At 38.4% G+C, this 17,555-nt stretch overlaps 1 protein-coding gene and 3 pseudogenes across 2 annotated transcripts; all 4 read right to left on the reverse strand.

The window, feature by feature from the left end:
* Window positions 1-607: 607 nt before the first annotated feature.
* Window positions 608-991, reverse strand: LOC144648196 (protein O-mannose kinase pseudogene; annotated as a pseudogene).
* A 109-nt stretch (window positions 992-1,100) lies between these two features.
* Window positions 1,101-10,259, reverse strand: LOC144652446 (protein O-mannose kinase-like; annotated as a pseudogene). Its single transcript, XR_013570536.1, has 3 exons — window positions 9,737-10,259; window positions 8,482-9,044; window positions 1,101-1,174 (listed from the first exon to the last, which is right to left on the reverse strand). The product of XR_013570536.1 is annotated as a protein O-mannose kinase-like (transcript).
* LOC144650182 (protein O-mannose kinase-like) lies at window positions 5,438-6,993 on the reverse strand. Its single transcript, XM_078509839.1, has 2 exons — window positions 6,472-6,993; window positions 5,438-6,070 (listed from the first exon to the last, which is right to left on the reverse strand). The coding sequence occupies exons 1-2, from the start codon at window positions 6,991-6,993 to the stop codon at window positions 5,495-5,497; spliced, it is 1,098 nt and encodes a 365-aa protein (XP_078365965.1). The 3' UTR covers window positions 5,438-5,494.
* A 3,204-nt stretch (window positions 10,260-13,463) lies between the features above and the next one.
* LOC144648197 (protein O-mannose kinase pseudogene) lies at window positions 13,464-15,875 on the reverse strand (annotated as a pseudogene).
* Between the last annotated feature and the right edge of the window lie 1,680 nt (window positions 15,876-17,555).

Genomic DNA, 17,555 nt, shown 5'->3' on the forward strand with positions numbered 1-17,555 from the left:
TCAACCTACCCCATTGCAGTGCCGGTATAAGCATAGCCAGCATTTAACAACGACGGGTTAAAACAAGCGGAAACAGGGATAAGAGATCGCTTCATTTTCAAGCATGCACTTTAGAGAGTATGCAACTGCAGTCATCCTTGAGTTTTTAATAAATGTATACGATTGCTTGGCAGTGAATTCGAACAGACTGTTCACAACCCTCTTTTAAATTTCTCGTAATTTTCTACCATCACCCCTCCTTGCTTTCCGCTCGCTTTATTTCTCTCATGCTCTTTAGCGTTGAGAGGCTGTAAACATTCTTAGAAGTGAATGCAAAGAAACGATTTATAAAAGCAAATAAATGTTTCTCCCCTGTTGTTTCAATCTACCATAGGAAAAAGTGTTCAACAGTTTTGTAACAATCCTTAGTCCAAAGCACATTCATGGTTATAAATATTAAAATCAATTCTCAGTCTTGATAATATATAACACCTTCAGACGCCACAAAATTAAAGAAACGTAATTTGAAAAGTTAGCATACATTCGTTTTCTAATTATTCCGGAAGCGTCTACTTCTTTTTTGGCTAAGAATTTATTTTTGGTTTACTTTTGCGACAGATACAATTGCTTACTGTGTGATCAGTTTCTGAATTCTGAGCAATTCCTGAAGGAGTTCGTTCGCAGTTGGCCGCTTCTTGGAGTTAGTGGCTTGACACCTTTTCATCACTCTCTCAAGTTTACTTGTTACAAACCTGCTCCCGTCCAACTCGCCTAGCAGCTTTTGTACAATCGCAGGAACCTTCCAGATTTCTATTTTTTCGTTGTTTTTCGGCGTCAAATCTAAACTGTCGGACCACCTTTGCTCTGGGGCATACCACTCCCCTGATCTCTTTCGCTTCAAGCCGTTGCATAGTATTCCATCTTCCTGTCTGACGTCAGGTGTGTTATCAAGGTCGTTCACAACCAGGTGAAAGTCATCAGTGATCAGATATTGCGACAGTAGTTTACCCATATTATTAGTATCGCACATCACACGGGTTCCGATCGGACTCTTGTGCATGAAGTTCATGATCTTGACATAGTCCACGATCAGTTGAAATCTTGTCTGTATATTGTTGTACTGGGAATACTGTGGCCTTTCAAGAAGCCGGTTTAGTGTTTTTGCTGAGCCATGCTTGTAATACGCTGTTACAATCTGCCAAAAAGCCTATTAGTTAGCTTATGAACAGTTTCAGTAAGGGACGGACCATTATTTTCTTGGAAGGGGGGGGGGGGGGGGGAGGGGGATGAAAAATTTTCCTCTGCAAACTTTTTTTTTTTTAGTTTATGCACCTCTGCAAACGTATTTTTCGAAATTCTTACTATTTTTTGTTATACATATCGTGTTTGCAAACAATTTTTTTTGTCTTACCAGGCCCTGCAAACAATTTTTTTCAATATTTTTTCATCCCCCCCCCCCTCCAAAAAAATAATGGTCCGTCCCTAAGTTTCAGTGATCGCATTAAATTGTTGTTCTAATATCTACACTTCGAGAAGCATATGACTATCGAGCATTAAAAAGATACTGTCAAATAAATACGTTTATAACATAGCTAGCAGAGCTGGGCAATTAAATTCAGTACACGTACGTAAGCGGACACCGTAATCTAATAGTACACGCTGCATGGCTGTCAGAATCGTTTTTTTTCCAGAAAATTGATGTTGTTTTCCTTTCATTTTTGGCACGGGTTTTGATGTACACTTCCACCGGCAATAATGTTCCCAGCCTTTCGTCACCAGATAAGCCCTCAGCACATGTGTCAGTTAATGGCCGAGCCCGCGATCTTCGTCGCCGATGCTGCTACAATCTCGAGCCCAGAGTCCGTCGGTCAGCGGTACGGGACGGACACTAGGAAACTGGAATTGATCAGATTAATTTCAGGTCGATTTTAGATGGAACCCAGGTCTTCCGGTTTTTAAAGCGCATGCTCTTAGGTCTAAGCGTAAGTAAATTTCCCAGAACGGAAGTAAATCGAGCAGTTGAACTGTTTCTAACACAGTATCGACTGAACTGGTGTTTATAGAAGCAACAAAAGTAACAATAACGTTCTGCAGTTAACAAAAGAGAGAGTTAACAAAAGAGCGTCTGGTGTTTTGATTTCCTCAGTTTAGTCTCTTTCTTGAGCATTCTGCTATATTTGTTTTAAATCAAAGGTGTTGTTAGCCTTCCAGGATTCCGTCTGTGAAGACTGCGTGCGTGTGTCCGTTGTTGTTTTGCAGAGGACGGCTAAGAAATTTACAAGATGCACAACGCACGGGCAAGCTATTGTTCTGTTCATAAAAAAAAAAAAAAAATTGTTTGGCGACTTTCGCATGTTTTTGTTTGGCGACTTTCGTATATTAAAAAGCTTCTCCCTGACAGCGCATCTTTTCAGGATAGATGGATAGATTGCATGTTTTCGAGCGCGCGAACAATTTTTTCCTCGTCGAATGACGGTGATGTTAATAAAGACGTTAAAGGCCACACCGGTCAACGCTATTCAAAAGGTGTAATTAGCATTTTGGCGACTCAGCACGTGCATACGTGTGTTATAATTGTTGTACAATTCTTTTTCTTCAGCAAAACAACAACGCGTAATTTTCAAATTCTGCGTGATTAGTTATGATTTTGAATCGAGCACTGTCTGCGATATTCCGTTTTTCAACCGGAACAGAGATTTGAATGAAAACATGTAGTTCTAGCGAGATTTGTAAGTCAACTATAAATTGAGTTTTCAATCGACCTTGTCCTTGGTGACGCCGTCGTTGTTGTTTTAAAACTCCGTTCAGAATCGACGTTTAAAGGAAGTCCTTTTTGTATTCATGGTATCTTTTACGTTCAAAGCATTAAAAAATACTTCATTTATGTTGCGCCATATCACGAGTTTTTAGGTGTTTTACAAAATGAAGCTGATACTTCTAAACATTTGACCATGGAAAACAAAAAATAAAATGTTTTTCCAGGGTTTCCGGTTTGGTTTACTTCCGGGGAAGATTTTCAGACTTCCGTGTTGATTTCTATTGTTCTGTGAGGACCAGTAGAAAAAAAAAAGAAATTAATTCAGTCTCCCAGAGTGAGTCCCGGCGACCCTACCGCTGACCAACCGCTGACGGACCGAGGAGCCGGGGGACACTAGCTCTGGGCTCGAGATTGATGCTGCTAAGGAAAAAGACCACCCTCGTTCCCATATTGGAAAGACCACGGAACGAGGTTGGAACAAGACGCATTTTTAGATCAGACTTGTCGTTTGCAGTTCGCTTCTGAGGCGGATTTGACCGGATTTAACTCGGTTTGACTAGAGAGCAAGTTTTTCGCTCTACCCAGTCTGCACCGCAAACTTCACCATGACATGATTTCTTCCCACTCTATTGACACCTTTGATAACAAATAAGTGGGGACTGGAAACGAGTCTGTTCTCATGATATATCCCCATTTCGCCATGCTGCGGAGTACCCACGTACGCTTGCGCTTTTCTTAAGAATCGCAAACTCCTTGAGTGTTAAAACAGAAAAAATGTCAAAAATGTACAATTTTATCTGTCGATAAAGAGGCCGAAAGTTTTAGATGGTATTATCTTAGTCTTCGATCTTCATCCGAGCTGGCGCGTGGTTGAAATAAATGAGTAAGCGTGCTAAAGTCAGCATACGTTTTAATCCTATTACTTACCTCTAGCTTTTCGTAACATTTCCCGATGAGATTAGTAACAAATGGACTTTGAAGCTTTTCCATTCTAGTCATTCCGCGTAAACAGCGAGTCTTAACACCTTCGCTTTTGCATTTTAAGTAGACAACTTCATGGCCTTTCCAGTCTGCCAGCCAAATGTTTTTCGTAAATCCGCCCCGAATTCTCTGTCTGTTTTGAACTTGAAGAGCAATGTCTGAGCAGTTCAACAAAGGTTCGTATTGCCTCCAGCCGGAAAAACTAAATGTTCCATTAGGGCATGGCAGACAACCCTCACGTGATATAAACATGTTGTCTGAGCACGCCATAATAACTTGTTTCTTAACGTGGCGAGGTACGCTGTCTGGTTGCGTCTCATCGCTTGTAATTAGTGGTAAAATGCCAGCAGGTTCACTGTTATATACATAGATCAGAATCAAGGCCAAGAAGACAATGGCGATACACAGAACAGCTTTACACAAGCTTTTTAGCCTATGTGGTATCCTTGCAAAGAACGCCATCAAGATTATAAGCAGCACCGTGTGATGTATTTAAATGTAAATGCAAGTCGTGTTCAAGTCATTTTAGGGAAAATGTAATATAGGCTTCCTTTTAAAATGCTCATAAAAAAACCTAGCAACAAGGAGAGATCATGCGAGGTTCTTTAAATACCAGCATTGTGTATGTTGCACTGTTTACAATGACCTTCACATGTATTGGTTATAATATATATGATTTGTAACGGGAACATATAGTAGATCTAGAAAAGGTGCATCGCTCGAAATTGAATTTATAGGTGTAATGTATATTTCACCGATTGTTATTATTTTATGAGTTATGCTTAAGCAGTAGTTAGAAGCAACACGCATAAAGGCACAATTCATTCCTTCTTGTTGACAGCAGTGACATCTTGATGACTGTGTTTTACATTTTGTCGGACGAGACGTATTACGAAGAACAATCCACACGGTCACAGAATGAAATACAAAAAATATGCAGTTATAATACAGAGAATAAGTTTATTTGGAAAAAGTACAATTTAATTTAATTGACTCATACATTTTCTCTATTCAATTCACCTTTACAGCTAGAGTGAGACCATTGCTTTACATTCTTTAAGTTATGATGTTCGTTGTCAATGCGAAAGGAAATTATAATTTTATCCTTCCGGTAAGGAAAATTTGCACCCCATCGGATTCTTATTACACGGCCCAAAATTAGTGCAAAACAGCAAAAAAATCAATTTCGGCACGAAAGTCCCACGGGATTACATACCGTACCGCACTATAATGCAAATCAGTCAAACTAGCCAGTTTACACGAGCAATTTTGAATGTGCAAATATATTTGATCGTGTACATATGGCACAACAATTATTTGTCAACAGTTCAAAGTTGAACCCCAGCTTTCACGAGCAACTTTAATGTAATATGTGTTTATTTCTTTTTTAGTAGGTAGGGGGTCATAGGGGGGCTTCCAACGGGACTAGCAATCCATTCTAAATATAGGTCAGTGAAATTGAATTTGATCAATTTTATTGTAGCCTTATGACCATGATTTAATTCAAGTTGTAAATTTTGAAACCGCTATGAGAAATATCATATGTACTAAAGGAATTTTAGTAAATTCTATGGAAGTTGTTTCTGAAATGTTGCTAAATCCGTCACATTGGCGCTTCCATTTGCTAAATATGGTCTCGCTCCGAATATAAGCCTATAATCGGAGATCGCTTCACCAAATCAAAAAGCTGGAAATAAAATAACCTAATGTTGAGGATATAGCCAATAAAAAAGACTAACGGGGAAAAGCGCCACCTACATCGTTTATTATTTGTTATTAATGTTCGATAAGCTGTTGCACTCTCAATAACTCCTGTAGGACATCGTTGGCAGTGGGCCGTTGTTGTGGGTTAGACGCATGACACCTTTCCATCAGCTTCCGAAGTTTACTTTTCACAAAACTGCTCCCGTTCACTTCGCCGAGTAGCCTTTCCAAAACCGCCGGAATCTTCCATATGTCCACTTTTTCGTCGTAGGTTGGCATCCGATCTAATCTGAAACGCACCGATCTATTGGGCCACCTTTGCTCTGGTGCCACAAATGGCCGTAATTCCTTCCTGTTAGTGCATAATATCCCACTTTCTTGACTGGCGTCTGGAGTGTTATCCAGATCGTTCACAACCATGTGAAAGTCATCAGTAATCAAATATTGCGACAATAATTTATATAAGTTAGCAGTATCGCACATCACACGGGTTCCGATTGGACTGTTGTGCATGAAGTTCATGATCTTGACATAATCCACGATCAGTTGAAATCTTGCCTGTATATTGTTGTACTGGGAGTACTGTGGCCGTTGAAGAATCTGGCTTAGTGTTTTTGCTGAGCCATGCTTGTAATACGCTGTTACAATCTGCAAAAAACAGCAAGTTCATGATGGCGTGGCAGAAACGCGCACTTATCACTTTTTTTTTCTTATCACAGTTTTTGCTACCTATTATATATATTACAAACGCATCAAACATTTCAAACTATCGTCCATGTTACTTACATGTGAAAAGTAGGGCCATTAGCCCTTGAGGCTAAGCGCCCTTGAGGCTAGGGAAGATATGACATCAAACATCAGGAATAATTATTTTCACTTTCAGGGGCAACGTGTGAGTGTTCTATCAGCAATAATTTGACAAGAGTGGGAGAACCAAACAGATTCGCGGATGTCCAAAAGAAAACGTCGATTGACTTCTAATCAAGTATGTAGATCACACAGATATCTACTGAATCATAAAATGAATGTAATAAAACAATGGAACACACCTCTAGGTTTTCGTAACATCTTCCGATAAGGCGAGTAACAAAAGGCCCTTGAAGCTTTTCAATCCTTGTCATTCCGCGTAAACACTGCGTCTTAAAATTTGGGCGCGAACAATTCATATAGACAACTTGATGGCCCTTCCAGTCTGCCAGCCATTTTTCTTTCATCATTCCTCCGTGAATTCGCTGCTTGGGAAGAACTTGAAGAGCAATATGTGCGCAGTTCAACCAAGGCTCGCATTCACTCAAGCCGGTAAAACAAAATGTTCCGTTAGGGCATGGCAGATTAAAACCATCGGGTGTTGAAAACGTGTTGTCTGAACACGTTAGGTTTCGGGCCTTTGTGTGGAATGTGATGGGGCTCCATTTTATCTTGTCACGTATTTTTAACTGAGTGCCGGTGATATGACCGTAATAGACAAAGATATATAACAACACTAAGCAAACTGTACACGAGTAGTAAATGACTCTACACAAAAGTTTTAGCCTGTGTTGTGTTGTGTTTGCAAGGAAAGCGGTCGTCATTGTTTCTTCGAAGATCCGTGACCGCGCGATGGAAAATATAAGCGGATGTCGATTATAGATTGAAAGAACTATAGTTACCTGGGCTGTTATACAACCATGTGTCAACAGAAGTTTTAAGAGGAAATTTCTTAAAGAATTCAACAACAGCCGGCAATCAGAATGCTATGAAAAATTGTTCGCTCATCCTCCATCCAGTCTTTATTCGCCACTCGAAGCGACGGCCTTCGGCCGCCGAAGTATTTACCGCGCGCGAGAAAAAAATCCTCTGGTACCCAGGGTATCAGCTGCAGATATCATGCGAGGTTCTTAAAATACCAGCATCGTGAATGTTGCACTGTTTACAATGACCTTCAAATATTTTGTTTATTAAATGCGATCTACAGGATAATATAAGATTTGGTGTAACATGGGCATGTAGGTCTAAAAAGTGTTCGTCGCTCGAAATTGAATTTAATGTTTTTATTTTAAAGAAAACGACAATTTTTTTTAAGTTTACAAAACATGTTTCGACAGAAACCACTGTCATCTTCAGTTGAATGATATACAAAGCGTTGATGGTGACAGTGGATTCTGTCAAAACATGTTTTGTAAACTCAAAAAAAATTGTCGTTTTCCAGGGTAAAATTATCTTTGGAACAAGTGTAAACTGTTCTAATTATAAACAGCATTGGAGATGGCTATTCTAAAACTTAAGCTTTTTAGACTGTCAATAACTACACGTTAGAGCCATGGAGGCAGTTGGGACCTTCCTGGGATGAACACGGTAGAAGTTTAAGGCACAATAAAAATACAAAAAAAAAAAATCGACATGTAAATTCTCATAAAGATAGTCAATTTTTTTTTAGGATTTTTCCACCTTTACGATATTCTCACCAATATTCATGTCCGTACTCGAGCAGTTACACAAATTTCAAGGCATCTTCTAACCTACCCCAGCTCAGCGCAGTTATATAACAACGACGGGTTAAAATAAGCGGAAACCAACAGGGATTAGAGATCGCTTCATTTCCATGCATACACTTTAGAGAGTATGAAACATTTTAATAACAGTCATCCTTGAGTTTTCAATGAATTTATATGATTGTTTGGAAGTGAACAGACAGTTCACAGCCGTCTTTCATAATTCTCGTTCTTTTCTACCATCGCCCCACCTGCTTTCCGCTTTTTTTTTTTCTCACGCTCTTTATGTACGTTAAAAAATAGAAAGGCTGTCAACAACATCCTAAGAAGTGAATGAAAAAAAAAAAGATTCATAAAAGCAAATAAATGTCTCTCACTTGTAGTTACAATCTACCATAGAAAAAAGTGTTCAACTGTGACAGTTTGGTAACTATTGATAATATAACATCTTTAGACGGCACAAAATTTAAGAAACGTAATTTGAAAAGTTAACATCCTTTCTTTTTCGACTTATCCCGGAAACGCTTACTTCTTATTTGGCTAAGAACTTACTTTGGGTTTACTTTTGCAACAGATACAATTGCTTACTGTGTGATCAGTTTCTGAACTCTGAGCAATTCCTGAAGGAGTTCGTTCGCAGTCGGCCGCCTTTTGGAGTTAGTGGCTTGACACCTTTTCATCACCCTCTCAAGTTTACTTGTTACAAAACTGCTCCCGTCCACACCGCCTAGCAGCTTTTCCACAATCGCAGGAACCTTCCAGATTTCTATTTTTTCGTTGTTTTTCGGCGTCAAATCTAAATTGTCGGACCACCTTTGCTCTGGGGCATACCACTCCCCTGATCCCTTTCGCTTCAAGCCGTTGCAGAGTATTCCATCTTCCTGTCTGACATCAGGTGTGTTATCAAGGTCGTTCACAACCAGGTGAAAGTCATCAGTGATCAGATATTGCGACAGTAGTTTACCCATATTATTAGTATCGCACATCACACGGGTACCGATTGGACTGTTGTGCATGAAGTACATGATCTTGACATAATCCACGATCAGTTGAAATCTTGTCTTTATATTGTTGTACTGGGAATACTGTGGCCGTTCAAGAAGCCGGTTTAGTGTTTTTGCTGAGCCATGCTTGTAATACGCTGTTACAATCTGCCAAAAAAGCCTGTTAGTTAACTTATGAACAGTCTCAGTGAAGTTTCAGTGATCACATTAAATTGTTGTTCTATCTACACTTCGAGAAGTATATGACTATCGAGCATTAAAAAAATACTCTCAAATAAATACTAGTTATGCAACTCTTTCGAGTGGTATACCATGGAATATCCCACAAGTCACTTGTATTTTCTCGGTATACACACGAGCCTTAACTCCATAAGCCATGAACCAATTGTTTATTAAGTTTGTTTAATGTTCCCAGCCTTTCGTCACCAGATGAGCCCACGACATATGTGTCAGTAAATGGCCGAGCCCACGATCTTCGTCGCCGCTGTTGCTAAGGAAACAGACCACCCTCGTTCCCATATTGGAATGACCACGGGAACGAGGTTCGAACAAGACGCTCCTTAGATCAGACTTATCGTTTCCAGCCGCTTCTGAGGCGGATTTGACCCTTCCCAGCCTGACATAGCCTTAAATAACAAATAAGTAAGGACTGGGAACGAGTCTGTCCTCTGATGAATCTCTATGTTTGTCAAAACTGTACAATTTTATCTGTCGACATAGAGGCCGAAAGTTTTAGAGGGTTTGTATCTTAGTATTCGATCTTTATCCGCGCTGGCGCGTGGTTAAAATAAATGAGTAAACGTGCTAAAGTCGACAAACGCTTTAATCCTATTACTTACCTCTAGCTTTTCGTAACATTTCCCAATGAGACTAGTAACAAATGGACTTTGAAGCGTTTCCATCCTAGTCATTCCGCGTAAACAGCGAATCTTAACACCTTCGCTTTTGCATTTTAAGTAGACAACTTCATGGCCTTTCCAGTCTGCCAGCCAAATGTTTTTCGTAAATCCGCCCTGGATTCTTTCTCTGTTTTGAACTTGAAGAGCAATGTCTGAGCAATTCAACAAAGGTTCGCATTTCCTCCAACCGGAAATTAAAACTAAATGTTCCATTAGGGCATGGCAGACAACCATCGCGTGTTGAAAACGTGTTGTCTGAACACGTTAGGTTTCGGGCCTTTGCGTGGAAAGTGATGGGGCTCCATTTTATCTTGTCACGTATTTTTAACTGAGTGCCGGTGATATGACCGTAATAGACAAAAATATATAACAACACTAAGGAAACTGTACACGAGTAGTAAATGACTCTACACAAAAGTTTTAGCCTGTGTTGTGTTGCGTTTGCAAGGAAAGCGTTCGTCATTGTTTGTTCAAAGTTCCGTGACCGCGCGATGGAAAATATAAGCGGATGTCGATGATAAAATTGAAAAAGAAAGCCATAGTTATATTACCTTGGCTGTTATACAACCATGTGTCAACAGAAGTTTTAAGAGGAAATTTCTTAAAGAATTCAACAACAGCCGGCAATCAGAATGCTATGAAAAATTGTTCGCTCATCCTCCATCCAGTCTTTATTCGCCACTCGAAGCGACGGCCTTCGGCCGCCGAAGTATTTACCACGCGCGAGAAAAAAATCCTCTGGTACCCAGGGTATGAGAGATCATGCGAGGTTCTTAAAATACCAGCATCGTGAATGTTGCACTGTTTACAATGACCTTCAAATGTATTGTTTATTTAATGCGATCTACAGGATAATATAGGATTTGTAACATGGACATGTAGATCTAGAAAGTATTCGTCGCTCGAAATTGAATTTAATGTTTTTATTTTAAAAAAAACGACAATTTTTTTTAAGTTTACAAACATGTTTCGACAGAAACCACTGTCATCTTCAGTTAAATGATACACAAAGCGTTGATGCATGGTGACAGTGGTTTCTGACGTCGAAACATGTTTTGTAAACTTAAAAAAATTTTTTGTTTTTTTTAGAAATCTTCACTTGCCTGCTATTATCAAGACCTAATTTTTTTTATATATATATATGACTGATTGTTATTATTTTTATAAATTATTCTTAAGCAGTAGTTAGAAGCAAAACGCCTAAAGGCATAATTCGGTCCTCTAGACTTCTTGCTGACAACGTTTTACATTTTGTCAGCTGTTAAACGTATTACCAAGAACATTCCGTACGGCCACAAGGTGAATATAAAAATGCAGTTTTGCAGGGTAAAATTATCTTTGGAACAAGTGCAAACTGTTCTTAATTTTTTGTATTTTTTTAATTCAATATTTACAAAGTGGGACCACTTTGACTTTTTAAATTCTTTGATTTTCGTTGTCAATGTGAAAAGAAATTGGGACGAAAAAGTTAAAAATCCAAATTTTATTTTTCTATTCTTTGATCCGCATTTTATTGAATTAATGTTTTCCCTACTTGAGGTTGCCTTTGTTTTAAGATTCGCTTCTGTCTCTTTGTAACATAATAAAAATCAGATAGAAATTGATAGACTAGTTGTGAAAAAAGAAAGAGCAGGATGTAGCTGCCCAAGTGCTAAAAGTTAGCTACACTTTATACTTTAATATATGGATTTAGGCAAGCCTAAAAGCGGAGCTCCCCATTTATTTAATTTTCACTGGAGCTTACAATGTTTTCATTCTAGTGAATAAGCGGCCAAAGTACTAATGTTTATGGCGGTTTATAGGTGCGACACAAATTTAAATAGCTCACGGTTATACTGAATGTCAGCAGTACGACAAAAATAATAATCTTAAAGCTGGGCAAAATCATTACTCATGGCACGAAAATTACTTTAGAGTACAGTACATTATCTGCTTTCTAGCAATAGAAAATAGTTTCGCGATCCTGTTATAGTTTTGCAGCAGTTTAGTAGACTCCACAATATCTATTACATTGATATAGGATATATTCAATGTGCATTACAGAGTCTGTCGGATTAGCTCAATCGGTAAGGTGTCAGTTTGCGGATCCAGAGGTCGTGAGTTCAAATTCCAGAGGGTCAAGTTTTTTTTTTCTTTTTTTCTTTTTTTTTTACCCCGTAGCAATAAAATGGTTTGTTTATTTATTATATCAACCCGATTTAGCTTTCGAATGCTCCTTCATGTACGATGCTGTCTTTACAGATAGACACGAAAGTCATCGATCGATTATGGCTCTCAATGTCCACTTTTTTGGCGGTCGATTACTTTCTACACGGAATTTTCAGCCACATTTTGTTTCATTGCTTCTTGTTTTTCTTTTCAAACCTGTTTAAATTTTACAGGCCGCCTTTATACGGCCTTCTTGCTTCACTATTTCTACCATCAAACTATGGCGGCCATGTTGCGCGACTCCGTACGCCGTACGCCGTACGGACGCGCCCGAGAACCATGCCGCTATCCATGTTGACCATGAAAACTCATTTCGATAGTGTTCCTTCTTTCATGCGTATGGGGCTCTGCTCTGCGGCCCTGCGGGCCGCTGTAGAGCTCCGCTATAAAAATCCCTGTTTAAAGATATAGGTTTCTTTGATTTAGGCAAACATCTTTGAAGTCGAACCCGAAAGACTGACTTAATGTTTAATGTCTGTTATAACTGAGGAGGACTAAAGATAAATTGCATCACGTACAAGCCCCACAGCACCTGCGTAGCTTACAGTTATTAATAATATTAGTGACCACGATGCTGTAGGCGTTGTATTAATGATTTCTTGCCTGTGATTTATCGGACTGATGGCTGACAGAAGATTCCGTCATGCAGTGCGTGGGGTGATTCTGTGTCGCGCGTCATTTGAGTTCAGGGTCCAAGGAAAAGGCTATTTATGGACGACATAAAATAATACTTATTCAAAGAAGGACCATAAAGTCAAAACTCTAAGACGTCATGATAAATGGTTTGATGTCAGAGTCCTTGAAACAGACGGGGTTTCACTTGAGTGCCAAAAATAATTCGCGTTTGCATAAATATGCTTAGTAGGAAATTTTAATTTATTGAAATTTTGAAATTATTTGTCTGTAAACTATTTTTATATAAGTTAGATACGGATAGAATACAGAAAATTTCAATAACTAAATTCATGAATTGCCAAATGCAGTTTACGTTTTTAGGCATGCTGCTAGAAAACGAAAAAACGTTAGCACGTTTGTTTCTTTGTCGATGTTTTAAAACTTTTGAGCCACGCGTTTATTTTTTTCAAATTTCTTTAATGGTCTTCCAACGGGAATAGCAATCCATTCTGAATATAGGTCAGTGAAATTGAATTTGATCAATTTTATTGTAGCCTTATGACCATGATTTAATTCAAGTTGTCAATTTTTAAACCGCTATGAGAAATATCATATGTACTAAAGGAATTTTAGTAAATTCTATGAAAGTTGTTTCTGAAATGTTGCTGAATCTGTCACATTGGCGCTTCCATTTACTAAAAATGGTCTCGATCCGGATATAAGCCTATAATCGGAGATCGCTTCACCAAATCAAAAAGCTGGAAATACAATAACCTAAGGTTGAGGATATAGCCAATAAAAAAGACTAACGGGGAAAAGCACCACCTACATCGTTTATTATTTGTCATTTATGTGCGATAAGCTGTTGCACTCTCAATAACTCCTGTAGGACATCGTTGGCAGTGGGCCGTTGTTGTGGGTTAGACGCATGACACCTTTCCATCACCTTCCGAAGTTTACTTTTCACAAAACTGCTCCCGTTCACTTCGCCGAGTAGCCTTTCCAAAACCGCCGGAATCTTCCATATGTCCACTTTTTCGTCGTAGGTCGGCATCCGATCTAATCTGAAACGCACCGATCTATTGGGCCACCTTTGCTCTGGTGCCACGAATGTCCGTAATTCCTTTTTGTTATTGCATAATATCCCATTTTCTTGACTGGCGTCTGGTGTATTATTGAGGTCGTTCACAACCATGTGAAAGTCGTCAGTAATCAAATATTGCGACAATAATTTATCTAAGTTAGCAGTATCGCACATCACACGGGTTCCGATTGGACTGTTGTGCATGAAGTTCATGATCTTGACATAATCCACGATCAGTTGAAATCTTGTCTTTATATTGTTGTAGTGGGAGTACTCTGGCCGTTGAAGAATCCGGTCTAGTGTTTTTGCTGAGCCATGCTTGTAATACGCTGTTACAATCTGCAAGAAAACAGCAAGCTTTAATCTCTTGTTTGTGTAGCAGGGATGGAGCGTCACTGCTCACAAAATAGTTTTAGCTATAGCTTTTCTTATTTACAAACGCATCAAATATATCAAACTATCGTCCATGTTACTTACAGTAGGGCCATAAATTTAAACTGAGTCCTTGAGGGAAAACATAGTAACATTGATAGCTTGTTACAAGCATTGTATACGCATTTTATTACGTCTGCAAGCGGCCTTACAGAGCGGTAGGCAGTTGTTTCGTCCACAAAGGTCAATTGAAAATAAAAATGCAAAAAATAATTTTGTTCATTTTACAAACTGTCGATCGCTTTTCATTAGTTCTTTAAACTCGAGTCAAATTATTCAAAAATGGGATGCGGTCGGTATTAACCGGCATTCTAAAGGATTTTTTTCGCTCGAGCCACCATGTTTGTCCACTTAACTATTTATAGTACATTCTTCCTCATCTGTAACAAGGCCCTGAATGTTGTCTTCAGTCTTCTGGTGTCCTTTGGCGATAGTATCTGCATGAAGCCATCAGGTTTTCCAACGCCAAAAGAATTACTTTAATTGGTTTGACAGCTTCAATGGTTCGGGAATTCCTAAACATATCACTTCATTAAAGATATGAATATATTGACTAATATTTTTAGTTCTTGTCCAATATCGCTCATAGAACATAGAGGCAAATAGTCTCATTGTTTTAATGGGCACTGTTAGTGATTCCAGTCCGAGAAAAAATATTACAATTTATGCATAACATCAAACATCGGGAATAATTATTTTCACTTTCAGGGGCAACGTGTGAGTGTTCTATCATTAATAAGAGGGTCTCAATGGGGTTAACCGTTAGCCGTAAAACGGCCAAAAATTTAGCCGTTAGGCGTAAAAAATGGAAAATTTTAACCGTTAGCTGTAAAATGTGTTAACCGTAAAAATCGGTCAGTGATTATAAATAACCCAAACTAGCTCACTTCATCGTCCCAAAAATGGTCCAAAGACCTAAAATATGTTTTTCAATAATGGAAATTGATTATTAACTATTAAAAACAATGAAAATTAACTTTTAACTTCTGTTAACCGTAATGGAAATAAATTAACCGTTAGCCGTAAAAAGGCCAAAATTTTAACCGTTAACCGTAAAAGCCCCCACCCCATTGAGACCCTCTAATAATTGACAAAGGTGGGGGTGCCAATCAGATTCGCGGATGTCCAAAGGAAAACGTCGAGTGACTTCTAATCAAGTATGTAGATCACACAGATATTCACTTTATCATAAAATGAATGTAATAAAACGATGGAACACACCTCTAGGTTTTCGTAACATCTTCCGATAAGGCGAGTAACAAAAGGCCCTTGAAGCTTTTCAATCCTTGTCATTCCGCGTAAACACTGCGTCTTAAAATTTGGGCGCGAACAATTCATATAGACAACTTGATGGCCCTTCCAGTCTGCCAGCCATTTTTCTTTCATCATTCCTCCGTGAATTCGCTGCTTGGGATGAACTTGAAGAGCAATATGTGAGCAGTTCAACCAAGGCGCGCATTCACTCAAGCCGGTAAAACAAAATGTTTCGTTAGGGCATGGCAGATTAAAACCATCGGGTGTTGGAAACGTGTTGTCTGAACACGTTAGGTTTCGGGCCTTTGTGTGGAATGTGATGGGGCTCCATTTTATCTTGTCACGTATTTTTAAAGTGCCGGTGATATGACCGTAATAGACAAAGATATATAACAACACTAAGGAAACTGTACACGAGTAGTAAATGACTCTACACAAAAGTTTTAGCCTGTGTTGTGTTGTGTTTGCAAGGAAAGCGGTCGTCATTGTTTCTTCGAAGATCCGTGACCGCGCGATGGAAAATATAAGCGGATGTCGATTATAGATTGAAAGAACCATAGTTACCTGGGCTGTTATACAATCATGTGTCAACGAGAGTTTTGAAACATCACACCTGCATCAGTATCCTTTTAAAATTGTAAAATTAATCAACAACATCCTCTGTCGCGATATAGAATCCAGAAAAAAATATATGTGTCATAAAAACTGGAAAGTCGACTCTGCCGATATTTCGTGGTTATTAAAAACATTTCATCAGGGCAAAAAAAAAAAAATGTGTTAGATAATATGTGAACGCACTAATTCAGAAGTAACCGACAGTTAAAGTTTTAGAGAAATTACATCGCTTGAAATACTTTTAACTTGCTGTGATCAATACAATCTTTTTTCTATAAGAATATATTTTATATGAATATAGAGGCCGAATTTTGTGAAATTTAAAGAATATTTTAAGAACAAGCCCGAGGGTGATATTAATAAAAACAATATAACTTTGTGTTTTGAAAATTTGTAAATATAATGTAATTATATGCTTTTAACTAAACCGTATAAAATTAATTCTTTCCTTCTCTAAACGGCAAAACTTTACTAGCCCGTAAAATGATAAAAACCCTGCACTATCCAAGTGGTTGATGCTAATTACAGTTCAATGAACACATATATATGGTATACAGCACAAAAGGAAATGTCATACGCTGTAATCTAAGAATATTCACAATAATATTTTCTTTATTTTCAGCCTAACATCGGCATGAAAATAAGAATATTCAACCTGAGCTAGAGAAAAATTATTCTTAATGAATAGCAAACTTTATGAACAAGAAATAATCAGCGCTGCCTACAAAAACCACAGAAATGCCATAGTAAAATCAACTACGCAAAACAAAAGGATTGATGCGAAAAGTTTAATTAATAATACTTGTAAAAGTGAATAAAGTAGTAAAGCAGCAAATAATTTACGAAAGAACGGCAAACTGACACAGTTTCATTCATTGTACGTCATAAAATAAGGCTCAGTGCTTCTGTAAAGTTTGTTACCTTTTAATCTTGGTCTTGTCCTTTTATACTTCAATAAACCTGTTCGACTTTGAGCTTAATTTCGCTTCAAATAATATAGCAGTCTTGATGACAGCCGTGGAGCCGTATAAAACAAGTACAATGTAAACACTTGCTTCGTTCTACTTGCACAAGACGTGTAGTTTCCAGAAAAGCTTTTGCTTCGGATCATCCCGTAAATCTTAACTGTTGTCACAATTTCCAGGATATATAGACGACTTTAGAGGAGATTATTGAATGAAAATCTTGGGAAGAAAACTCTCTCGCTCGCTTTTCTCGTGTGTTTCATTCAACTCAAGAAGTGAACACCACGCCACAAATTTTCCCGCCTCCTCATACTATCATTTCGTTTTCATCAAACTGAAATGTCCAGTCGATTTAAACTTAAAGAAGAATTTAATAAAACAATTATTCTATTCGCCCTTGTTGGATACGAGTCGCCGTTATAGCCAACTCGGCGCTTCGCGCCTCGTTGGCTATTTACCACCTCGTATCCAACGCGGGCTCATAGAATAATTGTTAAATAATCGGAGATCGCTTCACCAAATCAAAAAGCTGGAATTACAATAACCTAAAGTTGAGGATATAGCCAATAAAAAGACTAACGGGGAA

This window comes from Oculina patagonica, chromosome 4, assembly GCF_052425735.1.
Source record: "Oculina patagonica isolate OP01 chromosome 4, crgOcupat, whole genome shotgun sequence".
Taxonomy (NCBI): domain Eukaryota; kingdom Metazoa; phylum Cnidaria; class Anthozoa; order Scleractinia; family Oculinidae; genus Oculina; species Oculina patagonica.

Excerpts from the sequence above, each read along its gene's own strand:
- LOC144650182 (XM_078509839.1), bottom strand. The coding sequence starts at position 6,993 with ATGACGACCGCTTTCCTTGCAAACACAACACAACACAGGCTAAAACTT. Across the intron at positions 6,071-6,471 it reads GATGTTACGAAAACCTAGAG|ATTGTAACAGCGTATTACAA; the intron begins GTGTGTTCCATT and ends TGTTTTTTGCAG.